Genomic DNA, 22,640 nt, shown 5'->3' with positions numbered 1-22,640 from the left:
CGGCGTAATGAGGTATGTTTCAAGGGAGAATTATGCCTAAAAAAGCACTATTCATGCCTAGGTGATATTACCAGAAATGCCCCATAAGGGGTCCCTTTTTAGTGGCTTAATGGTTCAAACCCCACATGCTTAGTATGACAATCCTACTACCCTAGTGACCCTTAAGACTAGCACCCGTGGACCGTCACTTCTATGGGTTACTGATTTACTGCCTTGCTCATTAGTCTCTCTTTATCTACGGATATTATATCATCCCTGAGTAAGTCTGGGTGTAATACTCGTAACGAACGATTAGTATACACGGATTATCACATAAGCTAGCTGAAAATTCAGAATAATGAGTTCAAATGTTAGAATACGGACCAAGAGGGAACAATTGCGCTGCTCAACGACGTCTGTGCATGTGCCCCATCTGGCAGCACGTTGACAGTATCTTACGTTATATCCTTGTTTAGCCTAGTAGATCCATCAAACCTTGTCTACATACTATCCTCTCCTGGCTATAATTCATCCATGACATGCCAGTTGAATGTTTATCTGCTTTCTTGGTCTACTTGGGAGCCTCTGTTGTGGGGTTTTATGACATTTGTTAAGAGACTAGAGAAAGATCCCGTCATCTCTCAAGTCACGGTGCTGGTATGTTGATCATTCTTCAAAGGATTTGGAGTCGAATTCTCTAATTATATGTGCAGCTTCGAGAGGATTTGGCTACTATTTTACCTGTGCACGCTTGACTTCTGGAAGTATTTCTGGAAATATGTTCTTGAGATGGAAACTGTCATACAGCAGGCTTGGGTCAGGCAATGTCGACAACGACTTAGGTCAAACTTCAGTTGCCAGTGCTGAGGAACATAATGAAGCCGGGCGGGGTCAAGACCTACTAGTATTTCCGGCGCCTAGAAAAGGAAATATGGCCTTGGTTATTGCTACAGCTTGCGGAATCGCCATATTGGCGTTCATCGTTCTCTTGACACATGCGCACCTAAATGCGAAGTTGCGCAATAATGTCCACCAAGTTTTTCCATGCGGAAATTCATCTGCACAAGCGAGGGCACGTGGTTGCTCATTCGACCAATTGATGTGGTCGTGGTATCCTAAGCACTGCCCACATTACGCAAACGATGAATATCTCAACTTTCAAGACTGGAAATTTTACTCTGATCCTTATACAAAGGAGGTTGTTGATAAGAACAATTGGACCAAAGCATTAGACAACGAAATATCGGTATACGGTGAACGAGGAGAACACTTGACCCATTGCGTTTTCATGTTCCTTAGTCTGGCACAAATCCTGCATGGTGGTGGAAAGTATACGCAGCGCTACCTAGACTATCCGCATATGGAGCATTGCGCTAAGACTCTTCTACAAGCTCTTCAAAAGGATGATGTTCACTGGCATGATATTGAAACCCTTGCAGGCCGTGTCGTTTATGATCTGGACTGTTCAAAATAACATCATCCTATCCACCATCAAAGAAATTTCACATAGGTGTTCCTCGATTTAGTATGAAAACAATAGCAATCGCTTTTATCCTGATACCAGAAATTCATTCCCAAATATTCATCGATGGTAGGTATTTCTCCATATCAAAAACACTGGCATATATCAGACAAATTCTGTTCAGCGCGCAACATTTGACTCTATGCCTCAATATCAGCCCCATGGGAGAGGAGAAGGCTTGTCAGAGATAACGATCCGCACTCCACGGCTAAATGCAATGCAACCTCCCCGTATGAGTCCCTCATATTAACATCAATGGATGCCTCTAAAAGCAGCTTTGTAACATTCTCATTATCACTCTGGACTGCTGAGAATAATGCAGTTCGTCCTAAAGAGTCCTTGACATTTAAGTCTATCTTACCCGCAAGCAAAATACGGACCAGAGGCTCATCTTCACTTTCCACGGCCAGATGCAGTGCAGTTTTCCCGTTGCCGTCTTGTTTCCCAACATTTGCTCCTCGTTCTAAAAGAAGACGAGTAATCGATTCATTTCCCGAGCAAATTGCACGGTGGAGTGCGGTCTGGTCCCCATTCTGTTTGGTTCCTGGGCTGGGCAGCCCAGGTAGGACGGGTTCGCTCTGAATAAACTAAAAGTTATTAATATTCATATCGTCGAGGTTTGATGATATGGTTTTTTCAACTACCTTGTTTTTTAGACTGTCAATCTGTGAGCCTGGCAGACTCAAAGGAGTGAAGCTCGCGTTTGTGGTCACGGTTTCATTATATGGGAAAGACCAAAACTCGTCATTTTTGGGAGGTTCATGAGTGATTGCTAATTCGCTATTGTTCACCAGGCATTGTCCAACGGCTTCCTCTAGAGCTCGAAGACGTTGCTTTTGATTGTATCCTTCGTAAATTTGTTAGTCATTCTCTAGCTAACCTGGTGAACGGGGTTGTCTCACTGTAGGTACGCTGGGCAATACGGTTCTGATTCCGTTTTCGCTCTTTTGGATCTTCGGGTCTTGTGCTGCTCACTTGGCAGTGTTGTGGAGTTACAACCTTGTCGCTAACCACGTTATTCATGTTGTCACTGGCTGGACCGACCATATGCAGAAGTAAGGCTCTATTCAAGTTCGACCAATTTTCAACTCTTGAAAACGAGACAGTAGTTTCATCCCTTTGATTGAAGGCAAACCCCTGGTCTTATAAAGATGGACTCCAGGGCTATCCCCGCCTTTTTGCATCTCCCAGTGGACTAGCACCTATTAGATACTATGAATATGTTTCACGCGAGCATACTAGCATATTCTAGTAGAAAAAACGCATACTCGGTTGACGAGGTCCATTGCCTACTTCCAGGAACAGGTGGTATTGTCATACGCGGTTCTGTGTATTGTGTCCCGACCTCAGGAGGTCATGATGTTCCAACCTTGGTTCTCCAAGGCTGTTCTTACCGCCTCCAGGGCTTACTATAAAATATAAGTAGCCCCTCTGCTATAGTTCTGATTCTGACTGAATACACACACCTTCTCCTCTCTCTTGGCCCTATGGGTTCTTCCTGGCGTCTGCTACGCTAGAGTGCAGTGGTGGTTTGGTCCCGAGGTCCGTTGTGCTAGATCGACCCGTAACCCGCTGAATGTACAGCTGAGCGCCCGGCGGGCGTTCCCACTGGTTGGGAAGATATGCCAGCATAACCATAACAACAACAACGTACGCGTCAGGTCACATCCGTGCACGAATAACTAAGTTATTTTAATTTAATTGAGTTTACCAGACGCCCTGATACGCTAATCAAGCTTATCACTAACCAGTGTTTATTCTAAGAAAGTGACGAGCAGGCAACCTCAAGTGCTGCCATGCATCTAACCGGATTGAGTAATCACTGCCATGCGGAGCACTACTAGTTGGACACCCCAAAAATGCTAAAAGGACACCCATCACCCAATTAGGCCTAGCTTATGCACTCCCATACATATCTCACTGCCCAGGTAATTAATCCGCCACGCCGATGTACCATCCATCCACGGGCGGGAATCCTTACCATCTATAAAGTACAATATAACAACTAAGCCTTAAGTTATATGGTTCTCCTGTAGTGTATTCTCAAGAACAGCCTCTATTTTATAAATATAGAGAGTGTTTTCTCCTACTAGAAAGGGACTAGGGTGATTAAGTAACTTGAAATAAGAGAAGCAAGATCTACAAAACTAGTAAAGGCATTCCAACAGTACCATAATTAGTAGGTAAAGTAGAAGTAAGTAACCTTTCCAAGGTTAAGTAAGAGGCTTAGGAATGAGGTCAGAAATCAGGCTTTATAAAAGAAGACAAAATAGTAACCTTGGAAGTAAAGTATTAGCAATAGCACAGTATAAGGCCCCAAGGGCTTAGTACAAAGTAGAAGTACAGAGTAGACAGTAAGTGGTCGGACTTATGTAGTACATCGGCGTGGTGGATTAATTACCTTAGCCAGCGAGCTGGGTCCTGAAGTGTATAAACTAAGCCTAATTGGGTGATGGGTGTCCTTTTAGCATTTTTGGGTGTCCGACTAGCATGGCTCGCCATGCGGGAAGACTCTGGAAACGGTGTAATTCTAATAGCACTTTCCAATATCGTCCATTTTACCCGATTTATTATGTCCCCGTACGCGAGTGCTGGCCCTGGAGGGTCACATGGTATAATTTATAAAACAGAAATACAATAACGGTATTTGAAATTTCAGGTGGTATCTTTCCAACCTTACGGAGTAGAAGGCTCGACATTGTAAGATTAACATCTCGCCGCGGGTGCTGATGTAATCTTTGGATTGATGCGAATAATTCGAAGAACCAGCGCTCGCTCACGTCCTATGAAAGCTTTGTACGGCGCCATTTTCCATGAAGTGATTTACTGTCATTGCGAGAAGCATCTTAATCTAGAGTAGGTATATTGAACGGTACTAGTAGTATACGCGCAACCGAGTTCATCTGCAATCTGGCTAGATTTTTGACCTGCTTCCGAACATTCTTCACCCATATATATGGACTCAACCCCTTATTGGATGCAATACTTCCACAAATTGGCCTTAAAGGCGTGCGATGAGGCATTTGGAATAGCTTTTAATAATCAAAGCCCGGATGAAATTAGGATTGCGAAGTGGTTGACGCGATAAGATTAGTATATTACCGAACCTTGGAACTTTTGCGCTTTGACAACGAAAACGGGGCATAAAACGGAAGCCCCACTAACCCAGATGGGGCCACTGTGAGCGGTATCACTATCTCGCTCCCCGTGTGGCGTGGGCATCTGCAAGTGACTATGTAGGCTGTCCGCAGCCGTTAGATAACCAGCCGTGTCGTACAGGCGGTAACATTTGCGGAGGCGCATGGCTCAGAACTGCGGGCACATGTAGAACAGAAAGCTCGCTACACTATTTCATATTATATTTCACCCTGGTGGGCCACTTATTCCATTACTATCGAGAGATGGATGTAGCTTACGTGGGTTCTACTACCCACAGATAAACCGATAAGGGTTTTGGCAGCGTTGTCTAGATACTAGTTCTGAATCCGAGATGGGATATTACTTTGGTGTACCTAGATATGGCTCATCACTTGACTCGGATTTTTCATTTCATATCTCCCACGGCCAAGTACCTTGCTCTCGCAAGACTTAGTCGAAGTACAGAAAGTCTTATTCAATGAGCTCAAGGGCTCAGAGTCAGACTTCGCTTAGTTTCGTCAAGATGGACTCATGGAGCGGACACCTGGGCGTTAGAGAGATGCGAATAGAAATTAGAGTAACATCTATTCAAAGCAGTGTCTAAACTAATCCCACAAGACATTCGAAATTCCCAAAGCTCCATGAATTGAACTTCCTCCCTCTAAGGAAGAACGAAACCTTGCTGCATTCTCTTCCCAGCGTTCCGGATCCGCGGAATCTCGATTATTTGCCCAAACTTTCAATGACTCGTAATCTCGGCAGGTATGATCCACTTCAAAGTCTGGTATAAATCTATTTCCATTTGTCGTCCATATGATCGGTGAAAGGGTCATGTCCCCGGTACACATCAGACTCTGTCTAAGGCTCTCAATGCAATGGTCTAAGGCAGGTTAATGAATTCTGTATGGATTGAGGGTTCCAGAGGCAGCCAACATACCTAAATGAGGTGGCCATACTGTCATATTCTTCTCCGGGGTGTAGTAGTCCAAACGCAAAGATTGGCGTATCATGTTCTTGTTTTAGGGGGAAAAATGAGTTTTCTTGACCCTTCATCTCAAATTCGATTGTAGAGACTTGGACTTACTAGACAATGTAGATCATGGAATACAGTGATCCTTAATACTTGTTAGTGACACGTCTTTTTTAGTTTCTAATGAAGACAACATCTGAACGATGGGGTCGTTTACTCGGCCATGTACAAACCACTAGCAGGATCCAAGTATAAGCCTCCTCCTAGTAATTCAGCTTCCTCTTCGGATACGAAAATGTTGACCGCTGCACATGTGAGTTGTTAACTTCCGATGAGCCTCGTTCTATATATCATTAATCAAGGCTGTAATAGCATGACTTGCCTCCGATAAGATCTTTCCAGGCAGCATCAATTTCGGGACTCGGTTCCCCGACATATTCGGGTCCATTTTGGTTGACAGGGCGATAAAGTTCGTGTGCCTCGTTATACTTTAGTGCGGCAGTAAAACGTACTATTTGAGAGGTCGCGGGAAGTTCCCTTGTTATAGGCTCTTGTAACAATTGGTTAATCAAACTTGGTTTTTGAATAAAAAAGAACATCAATCTGCACATGTGGCAGACATACCAATCTCTGTAGGTGCCCAAAAGTATTTTGGAATACAGGGTTCCGATCTCAATCCCAGACTGGCTGTTAATAAAACAGAAAGTATGGAACATAAAACCCAAGGTATTATGATTGCATAATAACGATAGTTTCTTGCTGGCTTCTCCAGATTCTCCTGTGTTGGACGAAATTCTGTAAGAAGAAGCTCTTCTGACTCTCGAACATATTCGTCACTTGATTTGGTGAATTTGGCCATGCTAAGTTAATGATTCCTCTCCAAAGTAAAGTGATTGTTTCAGGCAAGAAAACATGCTTGTGAGATTTCCGCAAATAATCTGGGGCGGGTTAGTATAGAACAGGCTTGGAGTCTATCAATTGATCCATGCATGGATGGTTATATCTCGTAAGCCGAGGTTATAGATGAGATCACATCACCCGGAAATTACATAGCTCAGATTTCTCCAAAAACGCCAATTCACTCGCGCCATTCTAAAGATTCAATTTTTGAAGTCTTTAACCAACCTTGGAATACCTAAGTTCAGATATCCCAGTCTGAGGCCCTCATCCATTCACATTCATTTAGGCCAACATTCTTGTGCACATGTGTAGTCAATTCTTATTCCGGGTCCACTTTAATTTCCTCAAACGTCATTTGATGCTTAACTAAATATATTTATCCTTCAAAACTGATCAAATTTGGAAATTTCTGAATATGCCGCCATGTCAGGTAGAACCTTAGTTGGCAGCCTGCCGTACCAACGTTTTCAGACCCTAACCACCGGCCATCGTCACAATACTAAGAAAGACTTCTTAAAGACCTTAGACTTAGCACAGCTCAAAGCTATATCCAAATACGGCTAGTATATTTGCTCATAGCGGCGGCTCAATAAAACTTTTTTTTTTCGTTCACCGAGCCCTTTGGACCACTCTAGAAAGGGTTGGACTAATGCGACCTGTAGGCTCTCGTAAGCCATGATTAGATCACATGTAATTAATTACATTTGAAATATAATGAAATCGACCATTCAATAATTCCAGGCTTTTCCATCTTATAAATGAATGCTTCACTCAGCTCTAGGGCCTAACTAAAAAATTGCAAGCTGGAATTACGTCAGCTTCTATGGATTGACATCGGGCACCTGCTACATACCAACCTTCAATGTTGGAACCTAATCTCATTGTACATACTTATTAAAGATAGTTTATCTGGATACTACTAGCTATCCCCAAGTGCAGGCATGGCCGAGTACAAGAAGATCCCCGGAGAGGACTCACAATCCAGCGATAACGACTCTGTTGTCGCTGAACAATGGACCAAATACGATCACCTCCGAAATTTTGGCGTCAGGACCGTGATTTTCATTCTCCTTGTGCAGATTATAACGTATCTCGCGATTGTTCTGCTCCTAGCATGGATCCTCAAAAATCAAACCTCATACCACAACTTGGACGGCAACGATCTAGAGAATACCGGTATCAATCAAGCTCGCACAGATATAACATCTTGCGGAAGTACCCCTGCTGAAGCCATCGCGGCTCATTGTTTCTTCGACCTTTTCTCATTTGGATGGACCCCACCAGAATGTACGGACTTGCAACTTTACAATGAGAGCCTGACGACTTTGAAGTCTCAGCTAGAAGGCTCTCCAGCATTCTACACCCTTTCCAGTTCCAGCTCCCCGCTTCCACTGGGGTCTTCAAAGTACACTATGCTGCCTTTTTCCGCAATAGAAAACTATGCGCTAGGCACAGCATCCTCTACAGATTCTGAGCTCCTCATGAATGGCAAAGAGGTGTTCGCAACATGGGAATACTATCTAGTTTCATGCACATATGGATGGCAAAAGGTGCAAAGAGCAGCGATGAGAAATTGGCCATTGGAGGAGTGGTCTGCGAGCTATTCATTAGCAGCACATTGCGGGCCTGATTTATTGACAAGACAAAAGCGAGAAAGTGAGAGTATCGTGTCACGACATACACCTTGGTATCCAAGATGTGGGTTAGAAGCAAAGGACCTGAGGAGGGAGATTGCAGATATAATCTAGCGACTCGGAGGGTTATATGCTCAATCTTGCAAGGCTCAACATTTCAAGTTATACATGCGCAGATTACGATTTTATGCCCATGTGTAAAGCAACATTTGAACTAAATATTCGGGGTCAACCCTTGGGATATTTCCAAGGTTAACATTCATCCACTGCATGTGAATATAGGTAACATCAATTGATACATCGAGTGATCATTTGACCATTCAAAATGTTGGAATTTGAACCTTGGAAGTGGGTAGAAAATCTAGCAAGCTTGTACATACATACGTGCGTGAACTTGAACCCTTGGAACCTTTAAAGGAACTTGAAGCAAAATGCGACAGACAACTCAGGCTTTAGATGACTTCCATTTATATACCTATATACATGTGCAAGCTAGTTCTACTCGTTTCCCTTGGTCCCAAATCTATACATCTCTTCTGCCGTCAACCCGCAAGAACCAAAAAGAAGGTTGGCGGTCGTACCGGATGTTTCATTTCGGTGGGTTTTGTCTTTTTGCAACAGTTTATGAGAGCAGTGATACGAGTGCTCAAATTCAGAAAGCTTCTTATCCAGAGGCCGCTCGTTGGCAAGGGCTCGAATCAGCCTGCGCCATTCGTATGTGCAATGTAAATCATGAAACTGACCAGATGTTGGACGAAGGTCGATATATGTTCCTGTAAGAACCTCGGCGGCCGTTACAGGAGTATAGTCCATCATTCTCCAATCAGTCTCATGGCTATGGGCACGGAAGAATTCGTCATGCAGCTCCTTGTCCCAGCATGGCTTGGGGTACCATGCGTAGGAAAACATGTCAAAACGACAATCTAATGCTTTGGCCTCAGCTGGAGTTGAGCCGCAGTGAAGGATGTTTGCTGGAGCAACTGGAGGAGAAACCAGATAGGCGTGGGCTGGCAGTAGACAAAAGACAACCAATGTCAAGGCCCCGTAAGTCATTTTTGTGGAATATGACCGGGAATTCGCTATTTCCCGCGTGTAGAATTGGTGGTCTTATTCATTGACAGTGAAAGATCACAATCAGACTCGATTTAATCAACTTAACAAGGACTGTAAATGTATTATACTCATTTTCGTAATATTTGAGAATTACGTTATGAAGAAGTCAGTTTGTCTTGTAGTACGTAAGTGAACGCATGTACATGAGGGGTAGCTGAGAAGAAATGAGCGGAGCTAAGTGTTTCTGGATCCCAAGTGCTCCAGACTAGATGGAAGTCCTAATTTGAAAATCGAAAACAGGAATCGCCAGCAGAAATCCAATACTCAGTTAGGTTTTGGGATCCCAATAAGTCTACATAAGCCAGGGCTGTCAGTGCTCACCTCATGACTGTGATTTTCCATACCTATATTAGCGTTGAAGGTATCCAAGAGGTAGCCAGCAAATTATATATTTTAAGCAAAGGCATATCAGCTAAGAATTACCCAAAAATGTAGCAATCCTATGATCCATCCACTGGGTGTCTTCTGCATTCCCACCACCTCCTCCCATATGTCCCCAATTGGAAGGGATAACAGCGAGTTCTCCATTCTTCAAAAACTGCAATTCCCTCTCACTGGCTTTCCATGTAAAATATTGGTCCGTTTGACAAGGCATGAGAAGGATCCTTGCAGTCAAGGCACGTAAAGTATCCTCAAGACTCATATCGCCATTGCTAGTAAGGCTCAGATCAGATCGCTGCCACATTCTAAGAATAACCAGCAGATCGTCAGGATGCTAATTATCATAGCCCTTGGCTCCAGCCTCAGCCCATTCATGGAGAGTTTCAAAGCCCCATTTTTGGAACAGCTTTTCTTCAAACTATTCAGCGCTTGTCAACCGTGTTGAATATACTCTCCCAAAAGTATATAGGCCCTTTACTGGCGTAATATTCTGAGCTTATAGCGCTTTGTCATTATAGTTGACGGAGTTTAAGAGAGCGGCCTTTGGTCCTTCCAGGAACTAATAATTGTGAAGACTTGTTCGAGCCGATGAGCATATAATCACCGCATTTCGTATCATCTGAGGATACATAGCAGTCCAATGATATGCGCATTGTCCACCCATAGAGAATCCCACAACAACATCCACCGAGGGAATTTTTAGATTTTCCGTGATCAACTTATGCTGAGCGTGAACACAGTCTCGGTAATCAAGGGTCTCGGGAAAATCCGCTGTATTGGAAGGACTTGCGGATTCGCCATTGCCTAGAAGTGCAATCATAATCACTCGGTGGTCTTTCAACACTACATTCATGAAATTGAGAGTGCCGTTTATTCTTCCACGGAAGTATGTGGAACCAGTGTAATCTTCTCTCCGCTGGGATTGAACTCCCTGTATGCAATTCGAACAGTTGGAAGGGTCGCACCGCTCTGGAAAGTGAAGACTTTCAGCTCCACGTATTTGATTCCAGTATCGTTGTAGGAGGAAGCCATGGCGGAATGCAAAAGCAAAAATTAATTATGAGACAAAATGTTGTTGAAATTTGAAAGGTTTGAACATTTAAAGGCCCAGAGCCTTGTGGTACAATAGAGTAAGCCACTGTGGGCCGTCGGAGATTCCGCTCGGAGTCCATTATGACGCGAAACCAATTTGGACTAGCGTTATCATGGGCAACTCATTTATTCATTTATTCATTTATGACTCATTTGCCTTTAACGGATTGGTCTCTGGAGCTTCAAGTAAGAGTATACAGGACCCAAATTGGTGTTAACATTGGGTTTAGTTTGATTCGATTTTCGGTGTTTCCAAACGTCTCATGGATAGGACAGTGTTCAGATAACTCATCAAGGTTTCAATTCAAGTGGATTTTTTAAGGCAACATTGCTGGGTAACTATTTGCCTGGTATAGCTGAGCACCTTGAATAGGTCATCATAACAATACTAGTACTGCAGTCTCCTATGCATTTAATCCTAGTAAAAAAATAGATTCGTCAACTGTTAGCAGTTTTGTGGCGACCTGGCGTGATCGCCGCCTTGTCTTCTGTTAGATACCTCCAGGGCTCATATGCTTGTTTTCTTTTTCGCAGTAAAATTACAGAATGGAACACCACCAGGCCTGGCTGCGCCTTTCCCTTTCATCTTTAGCTTTTTGTTTCGGGGCTTCCAACTCTTTGTCTTGCGCTTTTAAGGTTTCGAGTTCTTTCTGCAGCAATTCTTTTTCCGATTTAAGTGAGTCCACTTGCTTGCTGAGTTGATAATTCTCATTTTCAAGGATCTTATGCTGTTGCTTCATGTGCTGGATCTCCTTAAAGTGTTGATTTTGAATGGTTTCGGGGCAAGATGCAGGCGCTGATGACGGTTCGACCTCCTTTCCCTGATCCGTGAGAGGCTTCACTGCTTGACTGGTTGGCTGTTCCGGGCAGTTGGTGCTCACACGGTCTGCATGGTTGGCCCCAGTCTTTCCATCTGATTCCGTAATTTGACTTGTGCCAAAGTTCCAAATTCTGATAGTTCCATCATCGTGACCAGAAACCAAGAGTTGACTTTTGACATCGGGTGAGAAAGCCAGTGATTTAACCAGCTTCCGATTTTTATTCATCAAAAGGCTTTCCAGCGTTTTCCTGTGGCAATATCCCATAGTGTAATAGTCCCGTTGTCAGCCAGAAGAAAAATGAAAACAATTGATTTTCCCAGGGCCGGCTGGAAGAACTGTGATTATATTGCCAGTGCTCACATCCCAAATATTGATAGTCTTGTCGTGAGAGCTGAATGCTAGCAGCCGACCGTTGTGTAAAAAACCCATAGTTCTGACCAGACCAGACTGGTGTGATCTATAATTCGGGTATAGTCCATCTATGCTCGTATCCCAAATTTTCACTGTCTTGTCGCGTGAGCCCGACGCTATAATGCTAGACGCCCTTTGCAACCACCTCGCCGAAAAGCCTGGCCTATTTGTCAAAGAGATGGCACTCTTTCTTTGGGAGGAGTTCCGGGTGCAGCCTGGCTGGATAAAAAAGAAAGCCTAGCAAAAAGCAAAGGAACAAAATCCTCAGCTACGGGATTTCTACCAGTAACGTGATTCCCGGTCTAACGGGTCACCCCACCCAAAATCGCGTCTTTCAATCATCCTACCCAATTCAAACACCTACCATGCCGCCAGCTCGCAATATTTCGGCCGAAAAAAATGCCAACCCAGAGGGCAAGATCTTATTAGCCCTTGACAATATTCAAAACGGCCGAATCAAGTCTATTCGCGCAGCCACAAAGCTTTATGGAATACCCTACACTACACTACACGCGCGTTTGGCTGGAAGGCTTCCACGCGTTGATTCTCATCGTTCTTGCTCTAAATTAACACAGTTAGAAGAGGACGCACTTGTTGAATGGATTATCTCTATGGATACACGTGGCGCAGCGCCTAGGCTGTCTACTATGCGAGAAATGGCTAATATCCTACTGGCTACACGCGGTAGCCACCCCCCACCTACAGCCAGCAAGAACTGGCCATCAACATTTATCAATCGACGTGATGAGATTCAAACACGTGTCTCTAAGCGATATGACTACCAACGTGCTCTAAATGAAGACCCTAAATCAATTCAAGCATAGTTTACAACTGTACAACAAGTTATCGATGGGAACGGGATCCAACCTGAAGATATCTATAACTTTGATGAGATAGGCTTTGCGATAGGCCTTATTTCAACATAGACGGTTGTTACACGACAAGAATACTATGGCCGGCGCACTATTTACAGCCTGGAAACCGTGAATAGGTAACGGCAATTAAAGCTATCTATGCAGATGGCTTAGCCATTCATTATCGCCTTGTGTGATTTTTAAGGGAAAGATTGCTGTTACTAGTTGGTTTAATAACCTACCAAAAACTAGCGACTCGAGGTCTTAGCTAATAGCTAGACTACTAATGAGATTAATTTACAATAGCTAAAAAAAGCTATTTGTTCCATTAACAAATTCATATATCCATGGTCGATTTCGGCTATTAATACTTGATAGCCATGGTAGCCATCTTATGCCTCAATTTAACCGTCTCTACTTAGCGAATAATATTATCCCACTCCATATACCAGCATATTCATCACATCTATTATAACCACAAGGTATTGGTTATTTTATAGTGTTAAAACGTACATATAGTTGTTTTATAAGCAACCTTACACGTATAGGCTATAACTATATCAACAAGCTTGATTTCTTAGCTGATTTCCAACGCACACATGTTGAGGCTTTTCAGCAAAATACTATCCAGAACAGCTTTTTAGCTACTGGTTTAGTACCGATAAATGCTAAAAAGGTTCTTTCTAAGTTAAATATTTTTCTACGAACACCTACACCACCAAACAGCCGACCAAGCAGCAGATCTAGTCAATTTACACCCAAAACACCTAGAACTATGATTCAGCTACAGAAGCAAGCTTTGATGCTTAAAGATCTTCTAAAACAGCGATCAAATAGCCCTCCAAGCCCATCAAAATTGATGCTAGATCAAATCATCAAGGGACACTATATATCGCTGCATAACACTGCACTACTAGCACAAGGAAACGCCAATTTACGTGCTACAAATGAGAAGAAACGACAGAAGCGCAGTCGATCAGCTAGGCAGGTGCCATGTGAAGAGGGTTTGACTGTTGAAGAAGGCCTACAGCTACTCACGCAGCGAGAATTGCCAGTGGAAGCACCTACAGTCGAACCACACACCCAGGTTGAATTGCCTATTCAGCCGAGTCAGCCAGCCCCTAGGGCTCAGCCTAGGTGTAGTGGATGTCGAGAGGTTGGAAATTAGATTAATGTATGTAAAAATCGTTATATTTAGTTGAATTAATTGGCGTTGGGTTAAAATATTTGATGTTTAATTTTTCTAGTGGGGGAGAGTGGCCGAGACGGCCGTGGATTACGTTAGCTCCAATGCCAGGTGGCTACATACATCCGAGGCTCGCCTTGTAAAGCGTCTTGTTAGATCAGATTGCTGACCAATAAAATAAATAGACTTAAGTCTTACCTTTGATCTAATTCAATTATGGCAACCGTTCTAGTTGTCGGAGCTACTGGAAATATCGGCGTCTCAGCTGTCACCGCTGCCTTACGATCCAAGCACAATGTCTTGGCCATTGTTCGCAACCAAAACTCCGCGGATAAGCTTGTGAAGCACATTGGTTCATCAAAGGGGATCACATTTGTGGAAGCCAATGTTCTTTCTGATAAGGGAGTAAAGGGAGTCGTCGATCAAGTCCGAGCTGGCAAGCTACCCGCTTTTCAGCACGTATTCTCCAGCGGTAAGTTCAAGTTCATAAGACCTGACAAACACTTGAATGTTCACTAATATTGTTTAGTTGGCGGGGAGTACGCGACTACTCCACTTCAAGACATTTCCACTGCTCAGCTACGAAGGAACTTTAATACTTCCTTCGAAGCAAATTTTTGTCAGTCGCTCAAATCTCCATCACCTCATATCTCTCTAACAACCTTTTTTTTCTAGTCGCTTATCGGGATACCATTGGCTATCTTCTCGAGCAAAAGAATCCTGACAGTACATGGACCATCTGCACTGGGGCATCAGGCGATGACGCAACTCGCCCAATGCCAGCTATGACACAAGGTGCCTTATATCCCCTGACCAAGGCCGCAGCCCGGGAGAATAACTCGACGAACATCCGTTTCAATGAAATTTATCTTGGCTTCCGAGTTGAGGTTGATGAGGATGCCGTGCAGCATGGCGTGACCAAAGCATCGGACTTTGCAAATGTGTATGAAATGGTCCTTGCTAATCCCGAGGTCCGTGGCTCGCGTGTTCGGGTTGAAGGTCTTGGTGATCTCAAGGAGTTAAAATACGAGAAGAAATTTTAGTCTTACTCTTTATGGTGTGATGGAATGGGGCACCTGCCAGTGGGCACATGGAGTCTGAATCTACATATCATATGTTATTTTCAAATAACCTTTTGAATGAGTTCAAATGTTAATCCTTCAACTTCCAAGGCTGAACTTCCGGTCTCATTCGGAGTCCGGAATATACTAGTCTGTAGTATTACTACGGAGTAGTCCGACTCGGAGTTATAATCCATTGCCCAGGCGGGCATACTATGCACATACTCAAGTGCTATCTCAAGTTATGGATCTCTCGGAAGTTAGCCATCCGAGACCCTGGTAAATTCGAATATTAATAATATAAAATGTGGGAACTGGACAGGATTTAGGATTTTAATCTAATACTAGATAACTATAGCTTAACTCCGCAATTTTAACAATTCGAAGTTATTTTTAAATCCCACGGGCCCAAGTGCCCAAGTGCCAGGTGTGTACTCCAGAATTTTAGGGTTTCTTTGCTCCGATGAGATAAATATTTAAAAAAAAGATATTTTAGACCAATCGGCACACGGCAGCCTGATAAAGTACTGTGTTTGTACTCCGTACTAGTAGTAGTACTAGTAGTACTAGCACTTGAGTAGTACTCGACTGTCACTACAATAGACATTGACCTACGATCTCGACTCTCGAAGTGGTTTGACAAACTCGAGAGAAATCCCTATTCAAATTGATGAGCACCTACCTGGTATGTATGCACATGTGCCCATCAACTCTGTTCGGTTCCAAGGTTCAAGGCTGAAATCCTACTCGGCACATCCTACTAGCCTGGAGTAAGGCCACGCTAATGCAAGCCCATGCAAACTATGAATTCAGGGGCTTCAAGTTTGAAACTTGAACTCCGGATCCCACCAGTGCCCATTCTCCTGGGATTAAATCCTGGTCGTATTGAGATCATGCGTTGACCAGGAGATAACGAATAACGAAGAAAACTTGAATTTGGTCATACACCCCAGGCTGGTAACTTGAAGACGATCACTGAGTAAATCATGATGCAAGACCCATAGAACACCCGTTCTTACACTAATTCTTTTCTATTTTCATAAGAACATGAACCCCGTATCATGATGTGGGGTGCAGTTGACTACCATATAAGGCTCAAGGTTGTGCCGATCAATGTAAACATTGGCAGTTGATCGTCGTTTCAACAGCCCAAGGTAGTAACTTAGGACGTTTTAAAGTCATCGGGTTTTAAAAAGAGGACCCGCTTCTCGAATGCGAAATCGAAGCTCATCTCCCATTCTTGCCACCAAAGAGTCGATCAGTGTCGATCGGATAGTAAGATGTGGAGTTGTCGGCTCGTAAATCGTTTAGAATGCGCAAACGCGGCAATTCATCCACATGAGGTAACCTATGACAAGGCTCAGACAAGGCTCAAAGAGTACTAAAATGTCTGTGCCATCTCACCGTAAGACAAGCTTCCAGGTTAGAGGCTCAGATTACTAAAAATACGTGGCGGAGATTAACTACGACCTGCATTAAAGGCTTTTTCACGGCTTTTCACGGCGTCTGATTGGGCGCTCAACGCCAACTTTTGTCACTTGTGGTGACTCGGCCCCCTCCGTATTCAGCCCCCAGCTACGAAATACGCTATACGATACAACTTTAGCCACCAAATGAGTTGGTTGTATACCCAATCTATCGTTTCTCGCGTCTAAAAGGGTCTAAAATAGGCCACCCCTGTTCAGGTATTTAAGAACAACACATTATTCCACTTCTTGAATAATCTCTTTATAGCCGCCAACTTCAAGTTTCAAATCTTCTGGAAAGATATACTATTCTATACTACCTACTACTATTCTATTTATTATTTTTTATCTTAAAATATCTCAATCTCAACATTCATCACAAAGGTAAGGACTATTCCTGAATTTAAACTTCGATTACCTATATTAACATTAAACAGTTTTCAATATGCCTGGACCTGTCGAGTTACCTGATACTAGTACATCATCCGGCAAAGGTGGATCAGATGGATACCAGGGACAAGTACCACGCGCGCGTCCTCGACCTCGAAAGAACTCCACTAAGTCTGTCAAAGACACGAAAATGATGATGCCAAGAATCTCCCGAGTACTCCGTCCACAGAATCATCCTCTCAAGGGAATGCGAGCAAGAGTGCAAGGAAAATCATTATACGTCGACGATGAGGAGTTTGTGGAGGCTGTTCAGGTCATGAACGGTTGGGGAAAACAAGACCCAGAAACCATTCAAGCGATGGAGCACCGTGCTGTGGAATTCCACGAACAAGAGAAATTCGACGAAGCGGAGGAGATCGAGTTACAAGTCATCTATCTCAAGCGCGAAACATACGGACCTGAACATCCTCACACTCTCATCGCCATGCGAAACCTCGCTGCAACATACTTCATGCAAGGAAAATACCGCGAGGCCGAAGAAATGGGTGCCAATGTTGTGAAGTTGGGACGAGTTGCACTTGGTAACACTGATCCCGATATGATTCTCGCCTTGATCAACCTTGCAGCCACATACTGTGCACGAAAGAACTATGACGCAGCTGAGAAGATCGGCTATGAGGTGGTCAATCTCGGTCGTGATTTCCTTGGTGGAAACCACCCAGACACTATTCTTGCCATGACAAACCTTTCGTTGGTGTTATTCCAACAAAAGAAGTATAATGAGGCCGGTGTCGTTGGAGTGGAAGCTGTTTACCGTGGACGATCAGTGCTCGGTGAAGATCACCCACAAACAATCAAGGCCATGGGTAACCTCGCTGCGACTTATTACGAACAAAAGAGATATGAGGATTCAGAGGGACTGGGTCTCGAAACTATTCAACTGGGAAGATCCGTTCTTGGTAAAGAGCATCCATATACTCTTCTCTCCATGTTGAGTCTGACCAAGACCTACGTCGCCCAAGGGAGATTTGACGAGGCCCGACAGATTCAGGCCAAGGTTGTCAGACTGCGACAGGAGCTACTGGGAGATGATCACCCCGATACCATCGTTGCCATTCAAGCTCTCGTTGAGACGAATGCGAAGCAAAAGCAACAGATGGCCCGGAAGCCCAAGCGGTTCTCATTCAAGTGGCGTCCTCAATTCCAGCTGCATCGACGTCAGCAGACCGTGAATTAAATCAGAACAGCATGAGAAGGTTAAACAGCTGGTCTGAAAAATGGTGTGGCACATTCTTTGAACATTTCATTTGTATACTTCATACCTCTTTTGAGAAGAGTGTCTCTCTGCGAGTCAGCGACTTTATGGTAAATACCTGGGGAGTTTGTCATTTTTGGGGAGTTATATCATGATTGGCGTTTCAAGTTTATCTATTGCATAGTATAGACCATTTCATTATAATCTGAAGAAATTTCCATAAAATTCAAATGTTTTTTTCCCACATAAGAACACCTATGGCATATGTACAAGTCACTAGTAGTAAATAATAACTAGTTAGTATAGTATGTATGGCCTTATAGATCCCGTGTGGCTGAAGAGTTCGCTGCGCCACATTTTGCATAGTGGACACCTTAACATTCAACTGTACACAGTCCCTTCCAACAGCTTTCTTTTCCACCACAAACCCTCGGCTTTCGCTCTCTCGCTCCGCTCTTCGCCGGTTTAGTTTATTTCTTATTTTCTGTTTTATCTCTGGGTTCTCGGGTCCTGGCGACACCGCAGACCCATTCATTCCACCCCTGGTCTCTCCTTGAGCTGCCCCCCCCCCAGTTGGGCCATACTTTAACAAACATGCGTTTCCCGATCTTTTCCTCCCTCCTATGCCTTGCTGGCCTTTTATCCGCACCTGTTAAGGCTGAAGATGAATCCTACATCAAAAACATTCCGGTATGTTTGTTGACACTCCGCATCTGGAGATTCGAGACGGTACTGACATCATGGCCTTTATAGCTCCGAACCCACACTCTTACCTCGGTATGATTGCCCCTCCAGTTGTCGCTACTGGACTCTTTGATCCAGTAGATCAGAAACTCGATTCGCCCGAACCGTACACGGGAAACACCTTTGTTGACACTTGCGACAGCCATACCTTGATTCGGATTTCCAAAGCCGCTGGTTCGACTTCGGAGGAGATACGCTGATCCGTGCTGACAAGTATGATTATACCTTTATAATGCTATATATGGCAGGCTTTTCATGTGCAATAGCTGATCATTGTGCAGATACATTCGTCTTACGGCCGACCGGGCCTCGCAGCAAGGATGGATCTTCTCCCGCGTTCCCTTGACTGCGACCAACTGGCAGGTGAGCAGCCCTAGCCGCGTACTGGATTGAAGAATTGGCGCGCAATCAGCAAATAGATCATTGTTGACATATTCACCCCACTACAGATTGAGTTGGAATTCGAGATTCACGGTGCTGGAACCCTGCACGGCGATGGCTTTGCCCTCTGGCTCACCAAGCAGCGTGCCACTCAAGGCCCTGTTTTCGGATCCACGGACAAGTTCGAGGGTCTTGGTATTTTCTTCGATACTTACAAGAACAACCGTCCCGGTGTTACTTTCCCTTACGTCATGGCCATGATGGGTGATGGTGAGACTAGCTACGACCAGGCGCATGACGGAAAGGGTACTGAGCTCGCAGGATGTTCTGTAAGTTTTACCTCCTACGTACAGTTTATGTGTGGGCTTTATTCCTCGATTTTTACCTAACATGGAATCTCTCAGGCTCGTGGTCTCCGTAACGCTCCCGTCCCTACCAAGGCTCGTCTTACTTACTTCCAGGATAAGTCCCTCAGTCTCGAACTTCAGTACAAGACCGAGGACTCCTGGGTTGAGTGCTTCAATCTCAATGCGGAGGACCACAACATCGCTATTCCTTCTGTCGCTTACTTGGGTCTCTCCGCCGAGACTGGCGAGCTGAGCGACAACCATGACATCGTCTCTATCAAGGTTGATAACTTGTACACTGTTGGCCGTAACAACGGCGGTGGTAGCCGTGGCTCGGATATTTCTCGTGGCCGTGGCCGTAGCGGTACTGTCAAGTCCAAGAAGCAGAAGAGCAGCTGGACTTGGTTCCTTTTCAAGACTGTTATGTTCTTTGGTGCTATTGTTGGTGCTTACTTCGGATGGACTGTCTACCGTACCAAGTCTCGGTCGTCACGCTTCTAAGCTTTGGAGTTAGAGGCTAGCTGTGAAGCTTGGAATCATATCAACATGTTCTCCTTCCTTTGCTTGTTCTTAAAATATGCGCGTCCCGGTGTGCAGCTAGCTTTCGAACGAATTGGTCTTGCATAGCATGTTTGTGTTTGGTTTAATGTGTTGAACTACCATAGGCAGCTTTTCTTTTACGAATCCAGTCATGATTAGTCTGTCAAAACTTGGAAGTATTCTGAAAAATCTTTGAATATGGGTATCATTGTAACAAAACGCTATTAAACATGAAATCCTACTAGTAATCATACAGGATAGTATGAGCCTGAGTCCAGGTCTTCAAAACAATTACTCTCCTCTCAGCCCGTTCGTCCATTCCTCTCATTCCACATCGCATCCACAATCTGAAATACCTCAGTTACACTGCGCAGCACAACATCATCAATCCCCAATCCACTGTATCGATGCTGAATCTTATCGGGATGCCATCTCACTCGCTCCGTCTTAAGAATAATCAATAAATCCGTAGAAGCAGGCGCATGCCTCATAAACTCCCGAACCGAGTCCGACGTAACATCCTGTCTCTTCCCAGAAAGAACAGGCCAAAAGAGTAAATTGCGCAGCGGCTTCGAAGTCGGCGTCGATGTCGAATCCTGATCCTTAGATCCCGAGCCAGCACTAACAACCTTCGCGATCTCCTCCCAACGCGCAAGATAAGTCTCCCAGGCCACTTCCCACTTCTTTCTAGCCTTACGCTCGGCTCCACGTCGTAAACTATCGTCCATCGCGCGATTAAATTCCATGCGCTCACGATCACGCACGTAGGTTGACTCCTCACGAACTTTCTTTCGTCGTTTTTCGGCACGCATTCGTTCTTGTTCTTCGAGCATTCCGTCTCGTGTGCGCTCCCACATTCGGGCGCGGACATACGCTGCGTATTCTTCTTCGTCCATTTGTTCTAGTTCCCCAGTTGCTCCTTCGACTTGAGGGACGGCGAATGTGTGTATTGGTTGGCCATAGACTCCTTGCCAGTATTCGGCTCCTTCGTCATCGCCCATTGCGTCGAAGAGGGATTCACGGAATGCAGCGTTTGGAGAGAGCGTTCGAGTGGGGTGCTCGTTGAGGTTTGGTTGATGGTGGGTTTTTGTGGATCGGTGACTTGGGCGCTTTTTGTAAGAGCGTTCTTTCGATTGATCGACTGGGCTATGCGATCTTTTGGGGTTTCGGTCTGAGGAGGAGTGTCTTGAACGCGAGCTTTTGCTGCTCTTGAAACGGAATTTGCCTTTGCGGGTTTGGTTGTAGTCGTCTTCCTTTGATGTTGACATGTTTTCCCTCTGAGATGAGGATGTGGTGCCCTCCATGTTCTCCATGCTAGAGAGTTTCTTATACTGGGATATGATTCCCTGGCATGAAGATCTAGAGGTGAAGTGATTGTATGAAACTAGAAAGTCCTGGGCAGGTGCGATGATGTCTTAGTCAGTGTTCTTATCTTATCGCGATCTATATCAGCGTCAACAAAGTAAGGTTGAAGATTGAAGAATAAATTCCATGCCATTATATACAAAACTCCATAATTCCAATTCCCTATTCAATATCCTCAAACCCAGAATCAAGTGGCGCTCCTTCAACCCAATTCAAAATCGTTTGACTAAACAACTCCGGTACCAGTATATGCCACGCATGTCTAATCCCATAATGCACCACAACCCGACTCCCACTTTCTTTCCCCCCAACCACCATCTCAAACAGCTTCTTCGAGCTCTCAGGCTTATCTCTCGCAATCCAACTATCCTTGGAGCCCGCACAAATAACCAAAGACTTCACCGGGATCTCCCCAAGCACCCTCGGCTGGAAGATTACCCGCGCAACCTCCGCAATCAACCCATACGACGCCTCCCCATTAAGCACCTGCGTCACCTCCTTCGAGGGACCCTGCGCAAAATTAATCAAGTGGTGTAAGACGTAGCTTGCTGGCACAAGTAGCGAAACCAGGTAGCGCGATCGCGGGATGGTATTGTATCCAGCTGCAATTATAGATACGATTGTACCCGGAGCGGCTTGTTCGGCGGTGCAGGCAGTTATATGTGCGCCTAGACTTAGTCCTACCACATGGGCGCGACCATTTTTGCCGTACTTTGTGATGAGGTTTATGATCAATTTGGCGGAGTACTCGACTGTGAAAGGTTGGATGGAGATTGAGTTTCCGTGCGAGGGTAGATCGGGTGCGAGGATGTGATAATCTTTTTCGATTAGGGCTGGGATCACTTCTCTCCATTCGATGCTGCTTCCGCAGGCACCATGGATTAGGAGTATTGTTTCTTTGCCGGTTGGATTGTGCACTTGGTAAAAGAGCTCTGGTGGTGGTTCAAGTTGGGCCTCGGTGGGCTTGGGTGGAGTGGAGGCTGTCATGAGTAGTTTTGTGGAGGATATGTAGGAGTCATGAGCAGAGTAAACAGGGAAGGTTCAATTTGCTGATATTCAGGAGATCTCAAAACTTTTAAATAAGGACCTG

General features: G+C 44.6%; 11 protein-coding genes across 11 annotated transcripts; 5 read left to right on the top strand and 6 right to left on the bottom strand.

Annotated features, from left to right (window-relative positions):
- Positions 1-910: 910 nt before the first annotated feature.
- Positions 911-1,453, top strand: N7483_003851 (uncharacterized protein; the record flags this gene model as incomplete). The annotated part of the gene is made up of 1 exon (XM_057087288.1): positions 911-1,453. One exon carries the CDS (start codon positions 911-913, stop codon positions 1,451-1,453), a length of 543 nt encoding a protein of 180 aa, XP_056947117.1.
- A 188-nt stretch (positions 1,454-1,641) lies between these two features.
- Positions 1,642-2,524, bottom strand: N7483_003850 (ankyrin repeat domain-containing protein; the record flags this gene model as incomplete). The annotated part of the gene is made up of 2 exons (XM_057087287.1): positions 1,642-2,077; positions 2,382-2,524. 2 exons carry the CDS (start codon positions 2,522-2,524, stop codon positions 1,642-1,644), a joined length of 579 nt encoding a protein of 192 aa, XP_056947116.1.
- A 4,926-nt stretch (positions 2,525-7,450) lies between these two features.
- On the top strand, positions 7,451-8,257 carry N7483_003849 (uncharacterized protein; the record flags this gene model as incomplete). The annotated part of the gene is made up of 1 exon (XM_057087286.1): positions 7,451-8,257. The coding sequence occupies one exon, from the start codon at positions 7,451-7,453 to the stop codon at positions 8,255-8,257; it is 807 nt and encodes a 268-aa protein (XP_056947115.1).
- A 384-nt stretch (positions 8,258-8,641) lies between these two features.
- On the bottom strand, positions 8,642-9,196 carry N7483_003848 (uncharacterized protein; the record flags this gene model as incomplete). The annotated part of the gene is made up of 1 exon (XM_057087285.1): positions 8,642-9,196. The coding sequence occupies one exon, from the start codon at positions 9,194-9,196 to the stop codon at positions 8,642-8,644; it is 555 nt and encodes a 184-aa protein (XP_056947114.1).
- Positions 9,197-10,507: 1,311 nt separating this feature from the next.
- On the bottom strand, positions 10,508-10,669 carry N7483_003847 (uncharacterized protein; the record flags this gene model as incomplete). The annotated part of the gene is made up of 1 exon (XM_057087284.1): positions 10,508-10,669. The coding sequence occupies one exon, from the start codon at positions 10,667-10,669 to the stop codon at positions 10,508-10,510; it is 162 nt and encodes a 53-aa protein (XP_056947113.1).
- Positions 10,670-11,268: 599 nt separating this feature from the next.
- Positions 11,269-11,814, bottom strand: N7483_003846 (uncharacterized protein; the record flags this gene model as incomplete). Its single annotated transcript, XM_057087283.1, has 1 exon — positions 11,269-11,814. The coding sequence occupies one exon, from the start codon at positions 11,812-11,814 to the stop codon at positions 11,269-11,271; it is 546 nt and encodes a 181-aa protein (XP_056947112.1).
- A 2,403-nt stretch (positions 11,815-14,217) lies between these two features.
- Positions 14,218-15,044, top strand: N7483_003845 (uncharacterized protein; the record flags this gene model as incomplete). Its single annotated transcript, XM_057087282.1, has 3 exons — positions 14,218-14,473; positions 14,531-14,620; positions 14,677-15,044. The coding sequence occupies 3 exons, from the start codon at positions 14,218-14,220 to the stop codon at positions 15,042-15,044; spliced, it is 714 nt and encodes a 237-aa protein (XP_056947111.1).
- Positions 15,045-16,973: 1,929 nt separating this feature from the next.
- N7483_003844 (uncharacterized protein) lies at positions 16,974-18,155 on the top strand (the record flags this gene model as incomplete). Its single annotated transcript, XM_057087281.1, has 1 exon — positions 16,974-18,155. One exon carries the CDS (start codon positions 16,974-16,976, stop codon positions 18,153-18,155), a length of 1,182 nt encoding a protein of 393 aa, XP_056947110.1.
- Positions 18,156-18,767: 612 nt separating this feature from the next.
- On the top strand, positions 18,768-20,146 carry N7483_003843 (legume-like lectin family protein; the record flags this gene model as incomplete). Its single annotated transcript, XM_057087280.1, has 6 exons — positions 18,768-18,863; positions 18,927-18,950; positions 19,060-19,130; positions 19,199-19,280; positions 19,367-19,627; positions 19,703-20,146. 6 exons carry the CDS (start codon positions 18,768-18,770, stop codon positions 20,144-20,146), a joined length of 978 nt encoding a protein of 325 aa, XP_056947109.1.
- Positions 20,147-20,487: 341 nt separating this feature from the next.
- Positions 20,488-21,498, bottom strand: N7483_003842 (uncharacterized protein; the record flags this gene model as incomplete). Its single annotated transcript, XM_057087279.1, has 1 exon — positions 20,488-21,498. The coding sequence occupies one exon, from the start codon at positions 21,496-21,498 to the stop codon at positions 20,488-20,490; it is 1,011 nt and encodes a 336-aa protein (XP_056947108.1).
- A 214-nt stretch (positions 21,499-21,712) lies between these two features.
- N7483_003841 (alpha/beta fold hydrolase) lies at positions 21,713-22,537 on the bottom strand (the record flags this gene model as incomplete). The annotated part of the gene is made up of 1 exon (XM_057087278.1): positions 21,713-22,537. One exon carries the CDS (start codon positions 22,535-22,537, stop codon positions 21,713-21,715), a length of 825 nt encoding a protein of 274 aa, XP_056947107.1.
- Between the last annotated feature and the right edge of the window lie 103 nt (positions 22,538-22,640).

The sequence above is a fragment of the Penicillium malachiteum genome, assembly GCF_028827825.1.
Source record: "Penicillium malachiteum strain IBT 17515 chromosome Unknown utg000002l:1.0-8849297.0:1.0-8852440.0, whole genome shotgun sequence".
Lineage (NCBI taxonomy): Eukaryota > Fungi > Ascomycota > Eurotiomycetes > Eurotiales > Aspergillaceae > Penicillium > Penicillium malachiteum.
This window is presented reverse-complemented; position numbering and strand designations above follow the sequence as displayed.